The sequence below is a fragment of the Oncorhynchus mykiss genome, chromosome 5, assembly GCF_057628025.1.
Source record: "Oncorhynchus mykiss isolate SJ-2025 chromosome 5, ASM5762802v1, whole genome shotgun sequence".
NCBI lineage: Eukaryota > Metazoa > Chordata > Actinopteri > Salmoniformes > Salmonidae > Oncorhynchus > Oncorhynchus mykiss.
The window spans coordinates 66,661,635-66,684,263 of NC_143026.1; the positions used below are offsets into that span (position 1 = coordinate 66,661,635).

General features: G+C 45.0%; 1 protein-coding gene across 3 annotated transcripts in view; it reads right to left on the reverse strand.

Moving 5' to 3' along the window:
• Positions 1–22,629, reverse strand: part of sema6bb (sema domain, transmembrane domain (TM), and cytoplasmic domain, (semaphorin) 6Bb) — a 151,149-nt gene that overhangs the window by 40,436 nt on the left and 88,084 nt on the right. Inside the window, exons 4-10 of one of the 3 annotated variants that reach the window (XM_036978093.2) lie at positions 22,315–22,375; positions 22,119–22,181; positions 8,665–8,763; positions 6,429–6,519; positions 5,782–5,901; positions 5,231–5,319; positions 4,254–4,471 (exon numbers count right to left, since the gene is read on the reverse strand). In XM_036978093.2, the coding sequence (XP_036833988.2) occupies positions 4,254–4,471; positions 5,231–5,319; positions 5,782–5,901; positions 6,429–6,519; positions 8,665–8,763; positions 22,119–22,181; positions 22,315–22,375 (741 nt within the window). Of the gene's footprint in view, positions 1–4,253; positions 4,472–5,215; positions 5,320–5,781; positions 5,902–6,428; positions 6,520–8,664; positions 8,764–22,118; positions 22,182–22,314; positions 22,376–22,629 lie in introns of all 3 variants that reach the window. The other 2 variants (XM_036978094.2, XM_036978092.2) reach the window with 2 other exon arrangements.

Below are 22,629 nucleotides of genomic sequence, written 5' to 3' on the forward strand. Positions count from 1 at the left end.
TTGGGTAAGCTGTCTGAGTTTAGCCTCTCTCTGCTGAGAAACCATAGGCATTTTCCAGCAGGGTGACATGCTAACCTAATACATCATTTGACCAGGTCAACCTCTCTCCAACTGCCTGGCAGCCTACCCTGCCTTTGCCTCTATATTTCTGTATTCTGTCCTCTTCTCCTTCTTCTCTCCCTGTTTATTTTCTCCGTCCTCTCTGCTCTTTCTTGCTCTCTCTCTCTCATCCCCTCATCTCTTTCATTCTCTGTTTTTCTTCTGATCTCTCTTTGCTCATTTGTTTGAAATGAATTGGCATCAGTTTGGCTATGTACAGCTGTTGAATTGTGCAAATAAAGGTTGTTCAAATTTGATGTGCAGTGAGAAGGGTTGACTGACAGTCAGTACAGGCTGTAGGAGGCGGTGGAGGGGTCAGACTTCATGCCAGACCACACCCTCACAGTTTAACCAGCAGACTGACAGCTCTCTATAGCCCAGCTCCGGTGACAGCATGACAGCTGATGGAGGCCAGTGGAGGGGAATGAGTTCTTCAGTCTAGGCCAAGGTTCAAGGAAAGATGAGAGGATTGTTTATTTTATTCACCTGGGTCTTTACATATTTTATGTCTCTTCCACCTCTGTCTCTTCCCCCTCTCTGCACACACATTTACCTTATTCAACCTTTCTGCTTTGTCTTTCTATACTTCTCTCATCTGCTTTCTCTCCACCTCTCTCTGTCCCTTCACCTCTCTCTGTCCCTCCACCTCTCTCTGTCCCTCCACCTCTCTCTGTCCCTCCACCTCTCTCTGTCCCTCCACCTCTCTCTGTCCCTCCACCTCTCTCTGTCCCTCCACCTGTCTCTCTCTCCACCTGTCTCTCTCTCTCTCTGTCCCTCAACCTCTCTCTGTCCCTCCACCTCTCTCTGTCCCTCCACCTCTCTCTGTCCCTCCACCTCTCTCTGTCCCTCCACCTCTCTCTGTCCCTCCACCTCTCTCTGTCCCTCCACCTCTCCCTTTCTCCCTCCACCTCTCTCCGTCTCTCTCTGTCCCTCCACCTCTCTCTGTCCCTCCACCTCTTTCTGTCTCTCCGTCTCTCTCTGTCCCTCCGTCTCTCTCTGTCCCTCCGTCTCTCTCTGTCCCTCCGTCTCTCTCTGTCCCTCCACCCCTCCCTTTCTCCCTCCACCTCTCTGTCTCTCTGTCTCTCCACCTTTTTCTGTCTCTCCACCTGGTAAGGACCAAGTATTTATTCAGCTCCTGCCTCAACCCAGGGCCCAGGGGAGGTATCCAGCTGTGACTGCCACCGCATCTCCCTGGTGGCACAGCCTCACTGCTCTCCTGTCAACTGGAGACGCCTCCCTCTGACACCATGTCATCCTAATGGCTCCTATGAGGCTGGGTCTCCAGAGGGCCCCCTGCTCTGACTAACTCCGAAGCACCGCCACAAAGCGTTATGTATTACAGTGAATGCTGCAGAAGAAGCGGAACTCCTTCGTAGGCGACTCTTTCGTCCACGTGCTCACGGCTGGCTGGTGGGGCACCCCGGCTGACTGAAAACAGGCTATACATTTTTATAGACAAAGATATAGTATCTGAGCTGCATGTGATTGAACAGAAATCATATGCAATCCTTTCATTTCCTTCCTTGTAGACAGAATAAAACATGGTTGTGAGGATTACTTGGAAAATGTACTAGCCTAATCCATAAGTTTACTAATACTTCAATTAACTAATATAGGAAAAAATGCACATGTTCAATAGTCTAGAAGAAACAAAGAAAAGTTATTTTAACCTGGTAGTGATTTATTTTCTTACAATTTGCAATATAATATTATTATCAATAATAAAACTAGGCCTAGGGTATTTCATTGAAAACCAGACTCAGACAGCATATGTTGGATAGGAAGTGCCTTCAGCAAGGCACTGAGGCGTGTTCTGGACGATTCCCTCAAACTTGTCAGCAGCACACCGAATCGCTCCATCCATTGGAGGAGTATTAGGCTACTAGTGATTGGCACCAATATGTCAAGTCTGACTGTAGCCTATTAATAGACTACCAGTTGCATTAGTTTTCGATACGAAAAGAAGACAGAATGTGACTGACCTGGAAAGTGTCCAGACAACTGTGTGCTGATTGACCATAGGCTAGGTGTGTGTGTTCTGAAAGATTATTCTAACCAATCATCTGAATACTTTAAGAGCCCCTACGGGCCATCAGGGGGGCAATTAGTCAATATCCCCAAATTGCTGTTGGTCATCTGCTATTGCCTGTTTGATTTAGAACAGCATCTAGTAAGATTTAACAGAGAAAGCAAGGATGTTTCGAATGGGATTTGCTTCTTCAAACTGCCCCCTGTAATTCATACGCAACATTGTTTCACATCCTTTAATAACAGACACATAAACACGCAATAGGCTACAGCTCGCTTCACAGCTGTTTCCCTCCGAAATGGAGGGAAAGTCGATGTAGGCTATTGTAGCCTACGGTGCGCTGAGGGCTCTGTACGCAGCGTTGGAGCCTCGGTGCCAAGTTTAGAAAAACAAAAAGCAGCATACGTGACTAAGTCACCCCAGAGCCCTGCACTTCCCTGGAGGAACTTCTCCAGCCGAGGCCCAGGCACCATCTTTTCAGGCCATGTCTAGTACTGCTAAGCCCATCTTGCACAGTAGCCAAGTAGCCTAGCCCCAGGCTAGTGTATAGCATAGCCTAGCCCGGCTTTGCTCACCTCTCCACCTGTTATCTTCTCAAATAGTCTGTCTCTCTATCCTGCCGCTATAAAAAGCACCCCTCCCCTTTACCTGCAGGCTCAGAGGCTCTCTCATATCCTCCTCTCATAGCCCCCACTGCTCCTATAGATCCCTGACCTCCTGCAGCTCCGGGAGGTTTGGTTGGGCTGTGCAGTGCAGTGAGAAGGATCAGGTGCTTAGAAGAAACCCAAGCCTACTGTTCATCCCCTCAGACAGGAAGGACCAGAGGTAGGAGAGGTGGACACACTGAACTGTCAACCAGTCAACCAAGGATTTGGTGTAGTTGCTAGGCTAGCTAGCTAATGCCACAGACCAGGAAGCTTCATGGGGCTGTAAACTCTATCCTGGCTTTGTAGGCATGATAAAATAATTAATAACAAGCAAACATTGGGGGATGCTGGTGGGAAACTCTTAAACCAGAGCTCTTTTTCCACAATTCCCACACTGGTAGCAAATGTGCACATGCGGGAGATGATACACTATCTCAAAATGGCCACTCCAGATTTCCCAAACCCTCTTCCCTGCTGTGCTCACCACACGCAACCGGCAAAAGCAATATGTCTGGTAAGAGCTTTAAAAGTATGCTGCAGCGGACCACACAGTGTTGGGGAGGTTTACAGCGTACCTCTCTCCCTCTCGCTCTCTCTCTGATTTATAATGGAGCACAGCGGCGGCGCGGTGACTAGGCAGGTAGTGTGTGTTCAGCTGGGCCTCTCCCTGACACGCTGGTCACAGTGTTATCTGTAAGCCGTTGTTGGCCCTGTATAAACCATCCATCTCTCTCTGCAGGTGCACCGCTCCCTTCTAGCCCCCATCCCTCTCCCAGCTCTCCCAGCCCTCCCATCCCTCCCATCCCTCCCATCCCCCCAGCCCAAAGATAAGATACAGCTGATGAAACAGTTTTAACTCTTAAAGGGTGGCGGGGGGTAGCGCGGCAGATGTTTCCCATTATTGACTTCCTTGTCCTTGAATGGGTTTGAGGGGGTCTTCCTCCTCCTCTCTCTTCCTCTCCTGGCTGCCACAACAGCAGCCATTATGAGTAGAGGATGTTATTAGAGCTGGCATTAGTTGAGGTTTGCTCTCTGCTGATAGGCATCCTGCTGGCTCATCTGCATGGGAGACCTGTGTTGAATCCCTATTAGAGTCTGCTCTGTATTCACCACACACACGCACACACACACACACACACACACGATAGCCTGAAACGTCTGCATGATATATGGTATATAACACAGGAGACACATCTTTCCTCTACTCTCTTGTGCTGTTAAGTCTGTTTATTGTGCTCCCTCATGCTTTCTCTGCAGCCATCTTCAACCTCATCTAATCTTCCTCTTACCCAGCAGCATCCCTCGTTCCTTTTCTTTCTATTTCATCACTCCAATCTGTTAACTGTCTTCCTCTCTAAAAGCAAACCCATGAAGCAAATAAATGTGTTCCGCCTAATCGAGAACTGTATCTTCCCCCATAAGCCCTAACCATCTCCCTCTCTTCAGGGACCTCTGTCAGTCTGCCGGTGTGTGTGTACCTGTTGGCGGGGGTGGAGAAGACTCCCAGGATGATGTCCCTGCCGTGCATCCTGATGACAGGGCTGGTGGAGTGGAGCAGATTGAAGTAGAAGTGGGAGTCTCCAGGGACGGAGCAGTTCAGTCTGGCCTTCAGGAACGACGTCCACTGCTTCTCCAACACCCTCTGAGAACCACCCAGGTCCCCCTTACACACCCGAGACACCCGAGACACCTGTACCTGAACACACGTGCACGCAAGCACGTGGAACAGATAGAACAGTCAATGAACTCGCACCATACTACACATCAATGACTATGCACAGAGTTTTCCGCGCTGGGTCAGTTGGTAGCACATATATTTCACACAGTAGATTTAGTGGTTGCAATATTCATGGGATCATACTCATGGAGAATGTATAATAAAGTTTGACAGATTTAAGTCAGAACAATCGTTCAAAATGAAGATAAAAACCTTTTTAGCCCTTGGGTGAACTCATAAAAATGTAAAGTATTTGCGATGCATGATACCACATTTGACAGATCATTGTTTTAAAATGGTAAATTAAGATCTAGTATTCATGAAATCATCAGTGCATTTGAAAACTGCTTCTTTGGACAATCTCATCCCAAACTACCGTGGTACAGTGTAAGTATCCACTTACTGAGAGCCCTACAAACATGCAGCACAAAATGCCTGCGCTAGCACATTTCCACCAAATGTGAATTGCTAATTTATTAGATAAAAAGGATTCTTGTTATGGTCATATTTTTTTGCATGAGCACGTATTTCCACTCTGATATGACTGATGCCATTTGGACCGGTAATGAAAAGGCTTTATCCCGTCTAGATATGCAACAGCACAGATACAGGGAAAAAGATCATCAGAAGTACCAGGCTGGTATTGACATTTGAATAATAACATGAGATGGAACATCCAGGCAGGCAGACACACGACACAGAGGGGCGTGTCCAAAGCTTTACCATTTTGTCTCGTACCTTCTCCAGATAGTTAAACTCCATGGCCATCTCTCTGAAGAAGAAGTAGATGTGAGGACCCCATTCCACTGAACTGACAAAATAGGGCTCTGGAAAAGGATGGGAGAGGACCATGTTACACAACAAACACATCTCCATAGAGCTGTAAGAGACCGAGTCAGATAACTCCCTAATCCCAGACACAAACACCAGCGTTGCTAAGCAGGCATACACTTTGAGCATTTTTTTTCGTTGTCAGTTTCAAAACCTGTTATTGTTTGGTTCCTACTGAATACTACTCAGGCCATCCAGCCACATACAGACAGAGCAGACCTGATCTCGCAGCCCTGGATCCTCTGACCTCAGCAGGGATGCCGCTGACTAAGGCAATGCAGTAAGTCTGACACAGATATTGATCCTGATAGTAAGTGATGTAGTCATAAACAGAGCCTTCTAACAACAGAGGCAACACACACACACAAACAAATACACACACGCAGGCGGACACATACACACACAGATGCACACGCACACACACATGCGCACACACAAATAAATACACGTGGAAGTACCTCTGAACCATTTGGAGTCGTGTTTGACTGTGCGGAGTGCAGGACTGTCCCCCAGGCTACGGTAGATCACAGCGTCTATCGCCAGGAAGTCCGTCACAGTGGCCGTAAACAGATTCCCCTCTGGCAAAAAACACACAGTCAGATACAATGGGAACAGCTCATATCACAGCATAGTAACAGCTCACAACACAGCATAGTAACAGCTCATATCACAGCATAGTAACAGCTCATGTCACAGCATAGTGACAGCTCATAACACAGCATAGTAACAGCTCATATCACAGCATAGTGACAGCTCATAACACAGCATAGTGACAGCTCATAACACAGCATAGTGACAGCTCATAACACAGCATAATAACAGCTCATATCACAGCATAGAACATCGCAGAAGGTAGTTTGACATTACATTACACAACTCAATGCATTCGACTGTTGATCAATGAACAATGTATAAGTACATTAGAGATAATTACAGTGGTGCAACAGAGCCTCTAGTACAGAGTGGACAAATCCCTCTATTTCTACTGCTCAGTAATGTGCAATAAAGGTTTCCTATTGTTTCAACCACGGCCAAAGATTGTGTGATGACGGGGAACTACTGCAGCTACACAATGAGGTGTTTAAAGCAATGAGTGTTTCCAAACCTGCGAACAGAGCCACGTTGGCGTGTTTAGGATCATAGGGACAGCGGGCCATCCCACTGACTGTCTCTCCCACCATCTCCAGAGTGTCTCCCTGGAAAGAACACGTGCAAACAGTTCACTATACTATATAATGTTGCTGGAAAACAGAGTGAAGTTCACCTTCACATACAGTAAACATACATGCAACTGCCAAAATGAATAAAACTCCAACATAAAGTGTCTTAATTGGGCGTTGGGCCACCACAAACCAGAACAGCTTCAATGCTGTTTCTGGAACTCTACGGTGGAAAACGCTGTCTGAGGTGCCACTCCAGAATCTCTCATACTGTAGGTGTTCAATTGGTTTGAGATCGGGTGACTGAGATGACCATGGCATATGGTTTACATAATTTTCATGCTCATTAAACCATTCAGTGACCACACGTGCCTTGTTGATGAGGGCATTGTCATCCTATGGGGGCATAGACATGGTAGCCAAAATAATTGGCAAAATAATGGCCTGCCCAAAATTGTTATACATGACCCTAAGCATGATGGGATGTTAATTGCTTAATTAAGTCAGGATCCACACCTGTGTGGAAACACCTGCTTTCAATATACTTTCTATCCCTCATTTACTCAAGTGTTTCCATTATTTTGGTAGTTACCTGTACATGCCCACAGAGTATGGCAATTAGCATATATTATAAAATATTCACAATATTATTATTCACCCTCTGCAATTATGCAAATGGAACAAATACACACAAACACAACCTTTTGAAACGCATGCAGCTAAACAACCACAGGCGAAATCGTCACACAGACACACCATCACCGATTGAAAATTAATTAAATAAATGAAATACTGCGGTTGTCATTAAAACTAGCTATAAATAAACCCTAGGTTCGCTAACTAGTCCCAGGAGAAGCCCTGAGCACGTCAGCCCAGCGCAGGTATGCACTGCTTAGTGTCATTAACAGCCAGAGATAATGGGCCAGGTATAGAGGAGGGAGTCAGTGTGCTGGTATGTTGGAGATGTGACAGACTGAACATATCACTTATTTGAAAGCCTTTGATGGTGAAACTGGACCCCCCATCCACCTCCCTTTCTCCCTCCCCATTTCCTTCTGCTAATAGATATTCTGGAGGAACGTTGAGAAACCGACTGAGCAAATTATTCATATTTATGCACACTTTTTTGTTGTTGTCTGATTGGCAGAGCAAGGATTTGGTTGTGATATGGAACAGGTAAATGGGGTATGTCTGATCCTCTTTCAGGACAGAGTGGGTCGGGTGGTGAGCAGCTCCAGGTACATGAGCAGTACAACCACTTAGCGTTTTCCTTCCAACTGGCCTGGCTGGGTTTCACCAGAGGGGAAGAAACTAACCATCCAGATACATCATAAGCACAGCCTCCTCCTCAGTTCAGCCTCCTCCTCAGTTCTGGCTCACACTCTCCCAGCCCTCGTCTCTGTACTCTGATCATCTTGTTAGGTTATAAATGAACCTTATAACATTTCACGGACCCTTAATAAAGCTCAAACTATGTTTATTCCCTGATTGGGTCATACAGCTGCATAAGACGAAAAACACATTCACACAAGCACTGATATTTAACCCTACCTCCTATGCGGAGTCTCCTCCTACACATCTGAACAGCCAATGCATCTCTGTTGCTAGACAGAACCTTAGTGATATCTGTTCTTCCTCACGTCATCTGACCTGACTTCTGCTCACTCCACATGTTGACTCGTACCAGACTGTGTATCTTTTCCTCCCATAGGATCCCGGATGGCTAACAGTAACATATCCTGACAGAATGTAAACGTTATATATTCCCCTTACTCCCTCAGTGACATGAATAAGTATGTTTCATATTCTCAGAACCCAACAATCTGCAAGCTCCACATACAAGTGTAAGCATTGTACAACAGCAACCGATATCTGAGGAAAGCGGGCCTTTGTTGCCTTGCTAAGGGCCTCTGTCTCTCTCTGCCTTAGGTATCGAACAAATGAGGCAAATAAGATGTAAATGTGCAAGTAAGCAATATGCCTAATGGTGTTTGTGATTGAGCTCTAGGTTCCAGGAAAAATCATAGTCCATTTATCAATGACGCACCAATCATTAAACTCTGATGCATGACTGAACTGCTGACAGGTAGAGATGTGCTCAGCTTCCCGAAGCAGTAATGACTGCTGATTGAGTAAGAGAGATGATGTATGTGTGTGTGCGTGCGTTCTATAGGTACTCACAGTATAGTTGGCACACAGCGGATTGAAGGCATTGGTCCCACATACAAACAGACCTCCTTGTCGACTCAGCAAAACCTTCATGAAGTTCCGACACTCATCCTGATAGGAGACAGAGAGGGAGAAGTAAGGGAGGTAGAAATCAGTATGGATCGTCTGTGACTTATTATCCTACTACTAGGTGAAATTAGGCTTCTTAATGCATGATGGGAGGAATTATCACATCATTAACACTGTCAATCACCTCATTATTCAGGCCTATGGAAGCTCCCTGTCTGCATGCCTGCCGCATCAAAGAGTTTCCATTGGCTCACACCAGCTATTGATTGACAGATGGTAATCCCAGCTAACCTTGAGTTTTCAACCAGCACTCGTTTAACTGCAGTAGTACGACCCTTATTACCATGTCATGTTAATAAGCAGCATGCCAATCCCTAGCAGATCCAACATGTCATTGATAGTTGAACAGGGACCATGTATATTATTCCTGTCACCGGTGTAAGTGTGAGTGCAGTGAGGACTATCCCTATACATGTAAATCCCTAGTGACCCACTCCCCCCTCCCTCCCCTCTCCTGTCCCAGTGAGCGTGGCTCCAGCTCCTGGCCCTGCACCTGGTGCCTCAGCCTCTGACCCTCCACCACGGGGGTCCACTCACCGAGCAGAGCCTCTGATGTCATTAAAGGGATGAGAGGAGGGGGAGGGGCTGATCCTCCAGATGCTCCAGTCCCCAACAGGGTTCTCGTTTTTCCACGGGGGGGGGGGGCGTGGTGAGAATTCCTCACACTGCGGTGGTACTAGACAGTGAGACGAGTGACATACGAGGAGCCACTGCTCAATGCATACTAAATAATGTCTGTGTGTGTGTGTGCGTGCGTATATCTGTATCTGTGTGTCTCTGTCTGTGTGTGTGTTTGTGTGTGTCACTCCACAGATTCAGTGTTCGTGTCAGTATGATTTGCATGTTTGTTTTTCAGTGGGACTGCAGTCTGAGCGGAAAGCTTAAAGCCAGATGTAACACACTGCACGCTTAATGACAAACGAGACGCAGTGCCAAAATCAATAAATACTTATAAGAGCACATAAGCCTAACTAACACACAAAGTGTGGTCTTTTGGCATGGCCCTGCTGCGTAAATTGAAATACAGGATGTCTGCAGTATAAACAACAGGGATTTATACTGTTTGGAAGCCTCTCATCTCTTACATCATTGTGATCCATGGTGTATCGCTTTATTTGCTCGACTTTTTATTATTTTTTATTTTATTGTCATAATCTGCCTTCATATCCAGAATTTATTTGGCTCCTACATTAACCATACAGCCTGGAGTCTACAGTACTGTATATAGTGCCACATTCAGCTCTCCTTCCCCCTGTTTCCCTCCTCCTCTCTCCCCTCTCACCCCTCCCTCTCCCTGGGCACACTCCAGACAAAGCGCCACCTGTGCTGGCTGGCAGTTCTTTCACTTGACCCAGACCCAGATGATCGCAGCTCCACTTCTCACTGTTTGTGTTACACCACTGCATTATTAATACAGAGCAGCCCGGATAAATTATGCAGTGTGCCGCACATATGAACACAAACACGTTGGTGTTTGTGGTATTGTGAGTGTGTGTGTGTGTGTGTGCGCGTGCATGTGCTTCCACAGGGTTCAACAGAGCACATAGGCTCTGAGCTTTGAGTCCGATGTGTGTGTGGGACTGAACACACTGAGGGTTCGTTCCCATACAGATGTTGACCTGAACAAGTGCATTCATCTCCCTGCTGATTTCCAGCCTGTAACCCATCCCTCAGTCTTTATCTTCAGTCAGACCCAGGTCTTGCTCAGAGGAACAACAACCCTCTGTTACCACAACACATCTGCTCACAACCCACCGCAGTCAGTGAGCATTACTACTGAAGACTCCCTCCAACAACCCACCACAGTCAGAGAGCATTACTACTGAAGACTCCCTCCAACAACCCACCACAGTCAGAGAGCATTACTACTGAAGACTCCCTCCAACAACCCACCACAGTCAGAGAGCATTACTACTGAAGACTCCCTCCAACAACCCACCGCAGTCAGAGAGCATTACTACTGAAGACTCCCTCCAACAACCCACCGCAGTCAGAGAGCATTACTACTGAAGACTCCCTCCAAAACCCACCGCAGTCAGAGAGCATTACTACTGAAGACTCCCTCCAACAACCCACCGCAGTCAGAGAGCATTACTACTGAAGACTCCCTCCAACAACCCATCGCAGTCAGAGAGCATTACTACTGAAGACTCCCTCCAACAACCCACCGCAGTCAGAGAGCATTACTACTGAAGACTCCCTCCAAAACCCACCGCAGTCAGAGAGCATTACTACTGAAGACTCCCTCCAACAACCCATCGCAGTCAGAGAGCATTTTACTACTGAAGACTCCCTCCAACAACCCACCGCAGTCAGAGAGCATTTTACTACTGAAGACTCCCTCCAACAACCCACCGCAGTCAGAGTGCATTACTACTGAAGACTCCCTCCAACAACCCACCACAGTCAGAGAGCATTACTACTGAAGACTCCCTCCAACAACCCACCACAGTCAGAGAGCATTACTACTGAAGACTCCCTCCAACAACCCACCACAGTCAGAGAGCATTACTACTGAAGACTCCCTCCAACAACCCACCACAGTCAGAGAGCATTACTACTGAAGACTCCCTCCAACAACCCACCACAGTCAGAGAGCATTACTACTGAAGACTCCCTCCAACAACCCACCACAGTCAGAGAGCATTACTACTGAAGACCCCCTCCAACAACCCACCGCAGTCAGAGAGCATTACTACTGAAGACTCCCTCCAACAACCCACCGCAGTCAGAGAGCATTACTACTGAAGACTCCCTCCAACAACCCACCGCAGTCAGAGAGCATTACTATTGAAGACGCCCTCCCACATCCCACCGCAGTCAGAGAGCATTACTACTGAAGACTCCCTCCAACAACCCACCACAGTCAGAGAGCATTACTACTGAAGACTCCCTCCAACAACCCAAAGCAGTCAGAGAGCATTACTACTGAAGACTCCCTCCAACAACCCACCACAGTCAGAGAGCATTACTACTGAAGACTCCCTCCAACAACCCACCACAGTCAGAGAGCATTACTACTGAAGACTCCCTCCAACAACCCACCACAGTCAGAGAGCATTACTACTGAAGACTCCCTCCAACAACCCACCGCAGTCAGAGAGCATTACTACTGAAGACTCCCTCCAAAACCCACCGCAGTCAGAGAGCATTACTACTGAAGACTCCCTCCAACAACCCATCGCAGTCAGAGAGCATTTTACTACTGAAGACTCCCTCCAACAACCCACCGCAGTCAGAGAGCATTTTACTACTGAAGACTCCCTCCAACAACCCACCGCAGTCAGAGTGCATTACTACTGAAGACTCCCTCCAACAACCCACCACAGTCAGAGAGCATTACTACTGAAGACTCCCTCCAACAACCCACCGCAGTCAGAGAGCATTACTACTGAAGACTCCCTCCAACAACCCACCGCAGTCAGAGAGCATTACTACTGAAGACTCCCTCCAACAACCCACCGCAGTCAGAGAGCATTACTACTGAAGACTCCCTCCAACAACCCACCGCAGTCAGAGAGCATTACTATTGAAGACGCCCTCCCACATCCCACCGCAGTCAGAGAGCATTACTACTGAAGACTCCCTCCAACAACCCACCGCAGTCAGAGAGCATTACTACTGAAGACTCCCTCCAACAAACCAAAGCAGTCAGAGAGCATTACTACTGAAGACTCCCTCCAACAACCCACCACAGTCAGAGAGCATTACTACTGAAGACTCCCTCCAACAACCCACCACAGTCAGAGAGCATTACTACTGAAGACTCCCTACAACAACCCACCACAGTCAGAGAGCATTACATTACTACCACCTAGTGCATCTGGTTTCCACTGATCTCTAATCCTCCTGATGTTGAGCTGGTTGCACAATTGCACACGTCCCCAGTGTGGCTCATAAACCTACATAAACCTACAGTATACTATTAACTAAGCATAGAGACTTAAGAAACTCCACTAAATGAAACGGACTTCCTTGGACCATGATGTTGTCACTAAACTGAGGATGAGCTAATTACCATAGCCAAGTTTAGAAATGCTCGAACAACACTGGGCAGAGATACATTTTTAAAGCTAGTTTCCTGCAATTCTACACATTGTTGTCATGGCTTATGCCGTGTTCTTATGCTATCAGCGACTCAAACATTAAAACCAAATCATGGCATTTTTGGAATTTTAGATTCTTCCTGACCATCTAGTTTTTATTTTGGTGATTGTTAGTTCTCAAAAATATATACTTAAATTATATTTTCTACATACTTTATCAATGTTTTACCATCCCCCCAAATATTTAAAATAAATATATGTACAGTACCAGTCAAAAGTTTGGACAATAAAGAAAAACCCTTGAATGAGTAGGTGTGTCCAAACTTTTGTCTGGTACTGTATATTTTTTTTAATCATATTTTGAGACCGCCGCAGCTAAATGAATATAGGGGAAACATCGTACCATCACAGCTTCTCACTAAAGCCTCAAAAGCTTCCCTAGCATGCTCGAATGGGCCCATCACTGCTGGGACCTGCCAAGAGCTCAGAGAGAGACAGAACTCTTTCCACGCTCCAGCAGGCTACTTTCCTTTCCTCCTCCCCTCTGTTCTCCTCTCCTCTCACTTCCCTCTCCTTGGGTGATCCACGCTTGACTCTGATCATCAGAAGCAGATCTGTCATTTCAAGGCAACATTCTGACTTAGACTTTGATGTAAGGCAGAGTGACTGGGGCACGAGAGGGTGGGGGGCGGAGGGCGAATACGGAGGACAAATTAACAGCAGTGCTAAATTAGCACAAATTTGCCCGTAAAAAGGCGCTTCCTGCCCACGTCCTCTCTTACTCAGCATGTTAGTACTAAGCCTCTCCCAAGCTCCTCTTGTATCTCACAGAGGCTGTTTGATGCTAATCCTGTGTGAATGCACTACAGGCCAGCATCAACATCTCCCCTGAAGAGGAGGAGGAAGGGGAGGAGGGGGGAGGTGAGATTCAGAGACTATCTAAGGCAGCTATGTGGCAGTAATGGTTAGGACACCTGATGGCTGACCCAGAGTTGCAGGGTCAGCTCCCTGTCGGGTACACTGTGGTCTCTCCTTGACCAAAACACTTAACCCAAATTACTGCAGTATGTGGCCTGCTAAGGAAATGAGAAGCATGTTCATGTTCAGCTGGAGAGTTGGTGTATTTAGGGCATCTGCAGAAACACAATTCAACAAACATACAATAAGATGTGAAACCATATCATGGTGAGACTGGTCTTGTCTTGTTCAGAGGACTGAAATGCAGACCCCCTCTGAGAGTTGGTATTAACAACATATTGATCAAACAATCTTACTAAGTGCTGCACATAAGAATGCAAAACTGCTCTTTAAAAAGCCTACATGGCGTTCCCTTTGTTTGCATACTGGCTGACCATGCCCTTGAGCCAGCTGAGGCCAGGGATCGATCTCTCTCTCTCTCTCTCTCTCTCTCTCTCTCTCTCTCTCTCTCTCTCTCTCTCTCTCTCTCTCTCTCTCTCTCTCTCTCTCTCTCTCTCTCTCTCTCTCTCTCTCTCTCTCTCTCTCTCTCTCTCTCTCTCTCTCTCTCTCTCTCTCTCTCTCTCTCTCTCTCTCTCTCTCTCTCTCTCTCTCTCTCTCTCTCTCTCTCTCTCTCTCTCTCTCTCTCTCTCTCTCTCTCTCTCTCTCTCTCTCTCTCTCTCTCTCTCTCTCTCTCTCTCTCTCTCTCTCTCTCTCTCTCTCTCTCTCTCTCTCTCTCTCTCTCTCTCTCTCTCTCTCTCTCTCTCTCTCTCTCTCTCTCTCTCTCTCTTATATAAGGATGGTTTTGTCCAATGTGATACATTCGGTCAATTCAATATATATATATATTGAATTGACCGTCCTTTCTGATCAATCAACCCGGAAACATTTCATTACATAACCAATTGCTCTGGTGGCGAATGTATCACATTGGACAAAACCATCCCGGGAGCAGGACAGGACATTTACAGGAGGTGAAGTGGATGAGTGGAGGTTTGGGGTGGAGGGTGTGAGTGGCAGGAGGATTAGGAGAGCAGAGGGTGGGTGGGTGACAGGGGCCTAGAGGCTTGAGTGAGTGTGTGCAGGGCTGGATGAAGCCCCTGGGCCCAGACCTGTGGGGCACCCAAGAGGAAGCAAAATAAATATACATATACACACACATCTACTGTATATAGTATTTTTTTTACTGCAACCGCCAACCACAGGAGGACTGGTGTAGACAACCTGCTGTCACTCTGCTAATCATCAGATGGGGAGAGGAGAGGGGGTGGTGCCCTCATTGTGACTGGTTAGTTGGGTGTCAGGAGCTGAACCCAATCCCATAAGGGGCCCAAGGGGCAAAATATTGCGCCTTGGAATAGATTCTACAAGTGGACCTAAACCGTACCAGGAAAATACACCCCACAACATACAATAACATATACTTTGTATCCCTTGTTTACTCAAGTGTTTCCTTTATTTTGGCAGTTACCGGTTTGTCAGTTGGGAAGGCCACAGTTTGGGCAGCATGGTTGTCAAATATACAGCTTGTTGCGTTGTGGCCATAGACCTATAATACATAGAACGGTTTTGTAACCTCTTAACCTGGGAATTTGACAGTTAAACTCATGGGTACACAAGCAAAGGATGCCAGTCCTGACTTGAATGGGAACTGGTTGGTTGCGTGAAAAACGTGTGAAATTGAGTGAAGAACGTACAGTTGGGAAAGCAACTGCTGAAAAGAGAAGGCTAATCTGTCCGTAGAACCAATATTATTTTTTTCCGTAACAACTCTTAGCTAACATAGGCACTGATTTTTAAGTGAGATAGGCTATTTCCACAACAAGCACCTCTGCCATCACCGTGACAAGCCTAAGGCTTCATCATTAGGCGAATCAGTGTGCCATTGGAAATTGTACAGTACCAGTCAAAAAAAGGGGGTTTCTTTATTTTTTACCCTTTTCTACAAAATCAGCCAACAAGTGCTCAGCATATGTGGGAACTTCTTCAAGACTGTTGGAAAAGCATTCCAGGTGAAGCTGGTTGAGAGAATGCCAAGAGTGTGCAAAGCTGTCATCACGGCAAAAGGGTGGCTACTTTGAAGAATATCAAACATAAAAGTATTTGTTTAACACATTTCTGGTAACTACATGATTCCATATGTGTTAATTCATAGTTTTGATGTCTTCACTATTATTCTACAATGTAGAAAATAGTAAAAAATAAATAAAAACCCTGGAAGGAGTAGGTGTGTCTAAACTTTTGACTGGTACTGTGTTAAATATCCTACTGTAGCCTATGCTATATATACTGTATATATATTTCCTCCTAATATTGTACAATCAGTGCGTCACTTCATTAGCCTGGGCTATTGTTGGTATGAATTCAAGACCAGATTGATCTCAGTTTTTCAGTCAGTCAGAGCAGTCACTCATTTCGGTGGTATTAAAAAAGATTCAGCTCATGTTTTTTTGTCATGGAAACGACGTTTTTAAAAGGAGGGCTATAACAAAAAAAACAAAGCGCTGGGGTCTATGATTTCTTAATCCAGCCCTGAGTGTGTGTATGTATAGTGGGGTCTGAAATGATTGACAACCTTGATAAAGATGACTGTATAAGAAATTACTGTAGAAAATATTGTACAAGATCAATTATTCAAATACTGAGCTATATTGTATGCCACCCCAAAATGGGAAATTATATTATTTTATACTGATAGAATTGCTCAGAGAAAGAGATTTTGTTTTACAAGTAATACTTTTCTTTAAAAGGGGAAACATTATTGACACCACTGTTTTCAATATGTTTCAATACCTCACCAATGAGATGGCCATTCCCAAATGTTGATTTTGTGGCCATCTAACCACTTTTTAGGGGATTTTGATGGGTTATTATTATTGTTTTGGGGCGGCAGGGTAGCCTAGTGGTTAGAGAGTTGGACTAGTAACCGGAAGGTCGCAAGTTCAAACCCCCGAGCTGACAAGGCACAAATCTGTCGTTCTGCCCCTGAACAGGCAGTTAACCCTGCTGTCATTGAAAATAAGAATTTGTTCGTAACTGACTTGCCTAGTTAAATAAAGGTAAAAATAAATTGTCTTGCTGGAAGATTCACTTGCACTCACAGAGGCAACCAGGTTTTTGGCTAAAATATCCTTGTCCCTGGCCTTAGTGTTCTGTGTTTTCGTTATTATTTTGGTTAGGCCAGGGTGTGACATGGGGATTTATGTGGTTTCTTTTGTCTGGGGTTGTTTGTGGTTATGGGATTGTGGTTAGAGTAGTACTCTAGGTAAGTCTATGGTTGCCTAGAGTGGTTCTCAATCAGAGGCAGGTGTTTATCGTTGTCTCTGATTGGGAACCATATTTAGGCAGCCATATTCTTTAGGTCTCTTGTGGGTGATTGTTCCTGTCTTTGTTACACCAGATAGGGCTGTTCTTGTTTTTTCACGGTTCTTGTTTTTTCACGGTTCTTGTTTTTTCACGGTTCTTGTTTTTTCACGGTTCTTGTTTTTTCACGGTTCTTGTTTTTTCACGGTTCTTGTTTTTTCACGGTTCTTGTTTTTTTCACGGTTCTTGGTTTTTTTCACGGTTCTTGGTTTTTTTCACGGTTCTTGGTTTTTCACGGTTCTTGGTTTTTCACGGTTCTTGGTTTTTCACGGTTCTTGTTTTTTCACGGTTCTTGTTTTTTTTCACGGTTCTTGTTTTTTTTCACGGTTCTTGTTTTTTTTCACGGTTCTTGTTTTTTTCACGGTTCTTGTTTTTTTCACGGTTCTTGTTTTTTTCACGGTTCTTGGTTTTTCACGGTTCTTGGTTTTTCACGGTTCTTGGTTTTTCACGGTTCTTGGTTTTTCACGGTTCTTGTTTTTGTATATTCCATTTTCATCCTTATTAAAGATGTATCTAAATAACCACGCTGCGTTTTGGGCCGCCTCTCCTTCAACAGAAGAATCCCGTTACATTCCTGGTACTGGTTTAAGTTCATGATGCAGTTGAACGTAACAAGGGCCCCAGGACCAGTGGATGCAACATATCCCCCATACCATCAAAAATCCACCACCCTATTTTACAGTAGGTTACAGTGGGGTTATTTTCTGCTGGTGCATTCTCATTTCGACACCAAACCCACCACTGCTATGCATGCCCAAAGAGCTCTATTTTCAACAAAGCACCGGTTCCAATCCAGTGCCAATGTTATTTAGCAAACTCCAAGCATTAACATTTGTTGGGTGACATGAAAATAAAGCTCTGGTGGGTTTGGTGTCGAAATGAGAATGCATGAGTAGAAAATAACCCCCCCAAAAACAAAGACGTCTTGATTGCGTATGTCTTCATACCCCAGAGTTAATTCTTGGTGGAAGCACCTTTGGCAGCCATTACAGCTGTGAATGAATTCACATTAGTGACGGGAATGTCATGAACCGAAAGACATGCTTGCGTTGCAGCTCAAAAGTACTGTAAATGTCACAGTAGCCACTAGCCAGGAGGCTAAGCATTGAAAACGATTCTACTAACTAATGTTAAGAAAGCAACTCTTAATTTATCTACCATATAGACTCGTAATTATTGCAACAAAACCATATTACAATCTTGAATAATGCAACAATTCAAAAGAATGTGCAGACAATTCTTTTTTCGTCTGTAGCTCCAAGACAAAAGCACAGTTACTGCTAGCTAAAGCTAACAACATATCTTCATCAAGTAACATTATCCTATCAAAAACGAACAATAAACCCTCTTATACAAATATAAAAGTGCAGTAGGCCTACCTCATTTTTATAAATATCATGCAAATCATTAGGCTACATGTGGCAAAATCAAATTGCCACTGAAAACGTGGCTAGGCTATAATTCACCGGGGAGTTGAGATGTTGAGCTGTTATATGTGGAAGCCCATTCCCCCCTCCCAAAAATAAAATACATATACACTGTAGATACACATACATCATACATATAGGTTATGTTTCTTCATTTGTAGCATTGTGTGGCTCCATGCTGCAGAGTTCAGCACAGCAGGACCACCGGCAAACGTGTGGCGAGTTGGCATTTTCCCCAGCCCTTTTGATTTGGTTTAATAAAAAATATTGGCACAAAAGCGTTGGGAAGATGGACAAAGTACTTTTGTTTAAACGTTTTTTTAAAAACAACATATGACCTGATTAGAACAAATCTGGTCCCATCATAGCCCATATAAACCGTTTTTTACAGCTGATTTATTACTGTCACTCCCAGAGTTTTACCTGGTTAGGAAATCAACTCCCCACACACACCACTCTGGGACCTGTGGTGGCACCTCTAAAATCACCACACAATGTTAGAAATGAAAAAATAACAAATTTTATTTGTATAATCTACTATCTCAAAATGTTCACGTAGTGTGACTTGCATATCTCAAAATGTTGACTTACATATGTCAACATTTTGAGATAGTATCGACATTTAAAAAAATGTAGGCGGGAATGGCCTTCCATAGTATTCTGTAGCTCAGCTCAGCCAGCAAGTGGCAGCTACAGCGACAATTTCAAAATGCAAATTCAGCTAAAACCTAAGATATAAGAAAAATGTCTGTACATATCAGCTGTTTCAAAAACATTGCTCTGCTATTACCATTTATACTGTAGGAGTGTTGAGCTCAATGAGACAATTCTGTTCACACTGCCCTGCTGGGAGGGGCCAACATTGAGCGAGATGTGATCCTTTCGCAAGTTTACACAACAGTACTGTCCCTCAAGAGTCGATGCCTCTCGAGAACCTCACGAAAATGTCCCTTTGCTATCGTCAATGTGAAAACGGGCTAAGATTCTACAGACTTAGCACAACTCTTTGGGCAACATACTGTATATCCATTGTTTTTGTCAAAACTACTACACCTCTTGGAAAGCCATTCTGTCTTTATCGTTAAAATGTGTGTAATTGTCTCACTGAAAAATAAAACTCTATCCCAGGGTTAGATTTTTAGAAGACATAGGCAGGTTTTTCTCTAATGTTTTACCTGGGTTTGCCCCTTTCATATTTATTTTGATCCTGAGAAACTCCCTAGTCCCTGTTGGTGAGACGCATACCAATAACATAATGCTGCCACTACAATACAGAGGGTTTATTTTTCCCCTCTTTGTCTTACAGTATTACTTAAAATACTTGTTGCAAACAGAATGTATGATTTGGAGCAAATTTTTAATTTATGTTTTACACAGGCTTCCTTCTTTTCATTTTGTCATACAGGCCAGTGATATGGAGTGAATGCAATGTTGTTGATTCTCTGTATTTTCAGGTATAGCATCATGTTATGGGCATGCTTGTCACCGGCAGGGACTGGGGAGTTTGTCATGATTCAAACAAATATGAAAGGAGCACGGCCCAGGTAAAAAGTTAGAGGAAAACCCACCGTAGTGTTCTGAAAACCTAACCCTGGGATAGTGGGACAATTACACACATTTAAATGCCAAAAAGCTGAATAGTCCAGTCTGACTTAAATCTGCTTGTCAATACTTTTTTTAAAACCTTTATTTAACTAGGAAAGTCAGTTAAGAACAAATTCTTATTTTCAATGACGGCCTAGGAACAGTGGGTTAACTGCCTTGTTCAAAGGCAGAATGACAGATTTGTACCTTGTCAGCTCGGGGATTTGAACTTGCAACCTTTCAGTTACTAGTCCAATGCTCTAACAACTAGGCTACCTGCCGAAGTCGGTTCCTCTCCTTGTTCGGGAGGTGTTCGGTGGTCGACATCACCGGTCTTCTAGCCATCGCCGATCCATTTTTCATTTTCCATTTATTTTGTCTTGTTTTCCCACACACCTGGTTTTCATTCCCTCATTACGTGTTGTGTATTTAACCCTCTGTTCCCCCCATGTCTTTGTGTGGTATTGTTTCTTGTAAGTGCTTGTGCACATTGTTGTCTTGTGCGCGACGTGCTTTGTACCCATTGTCTATTTTTCTGGATGCCGGTGGTTATATATATGTATATTAAACTGCTCCGGTTATTACCCAGTTCTGCTCTCCTGCGTCTGACTTCGCTGCCACCAGTTACGCACCCCTTACACTGCTTGAAAACCAGAGACAAGATTTTAGTATTAGTGTCCATCAATGATTCCCAACCAAATTTACTGAGGTTGAGCAATTTTTACATAAATAATAGATTTATGTTGCCCTAAGAGCTTTGGAAGGTTGGTAGAATCTTATTTAAAAAGATTCACAGATGCTAATAGCTTTTAAAGGTGCTTCCACCAAGTGTTAACTCAGGGTGTGAAGACATACGCAATCAACACATCTTCAATTAAAATATATATATATAATATATAGGTTGTGTAGATTGGTAGAAAAAAAATCCAGTGTAATCCCTTTTAAGGTGTATTTTTAAGGTGTCAAAATGTGAAGATTGTGTGTTGACTTTAGCTCAGTTTATTTTATACAGTAATTTCTGCTCATCTTTATCAAGGGTGTCAATAATTTTGGACCTCACTGTACAGTACATGTGTGCGTGTATGTGTGTGTGAAGGCCAGGCCACAGAGAACAGGATGAGGGGCTCACTGCATTACCACAGTCACTAGGGCCAGGATGGCCTTTTATCCTTCTCAGTCAGGCCTGTGGACCCCCTTAGGGGCATGCAGGTGGGACTGACTCCCCCGCTCTCCCCCATACCCGTCTTTGTTTCCTCCACCTCCCTCTCCTCCATTGTGCCTTTGTCTCGAGGTGTCTCACACAGATTTGATGTCAGGTATTATTTTCAGTGTTAAGTCATTTTTTCTGCCTGGTGGGGCTCAACCTGGACTGCCTTCACTCCCCTCACTTTCCCACACAGACACCTTTCAATAATTCTCTGGTCGGTTGGTGTGTGAGCTGGGATAATGTGTTTGAAGTCAGACAGGAAGGCACTGATCCGCTATGTGGTGGCTGGGAGAGAGAAGGGCTGAGGAGAGAGAGTGGGTGTGTGAGAGATAGCTGAGGTAGTCATGCGTGGGTTGGGTTGACTGTGGGGACTGTTTCACTGTTCATTCTTCACCGCATCTCAGCTCACCTCCTTGGTTTCACCGCTCCCCTCCATTTTGCGAGGGCACACACCGCAACTGGAATGTTTTGCGGGGTGGCCATGTTTGTAAAGGGTGGGAGGGCTGGACCTGTGAAGTGTGTAATGATTTAGGTGAGCAGTAACACTGGGGTGACACATGGTCATGCCCCCTCCGCTAGGTAGAACCAGCAGGATGCCAGTCAAACCGTTGGCACCATGAATGCCCTGCTCCAGGTGGCAAAGTGGGGCCTGTGCCATGTTTCAGTGTGTGTGCGTGTGCGTGTGTGAATGTGTGCAAACCTGTAACTGTGTGTGTGTCTGTGTGTGCATGCACAATGATTCATTCCCCAGCCCACCTCGTGCTTGCCCTTCATTCGGCAGGTCCTGATGTCATTTTTGTTGGACTCCCATGTTCTCTTCTACAACAGACAGACAGAGAGGACAGAGTAGTTAGCCACGGACAGACAGTCCAACAATGTCAGTTAAACTGGTCATATAGTACTGTAAGATGTCTGAGGTGTGAGAGGTGTGAGTGCATGGACAGGGCCTCACCTTACTGTAGAACATCTCGTCTCCCGCCACATTGTCCAGCTCCACGCGGAAAAGGTCATCTCTGACAGACAAAGAGCACGGCAGTCAGCCAACAGTAAGACAAAGCTAAGTCTTAGACAGGCACTCAACTGCAGTCCACATGCTCTTGCACATAATGCCTCTACAAATACTCTACTGTCCTATGGACAATTCTGGACATGCTGCAGAATAATGATTGGAGAACAATAACGGTTGAATCCAAAAAATGTAAGAATCCACATCATCTTTGTCTGTTCATACACTGTAGGCTATGACATATGTGGGCTATATGCAACA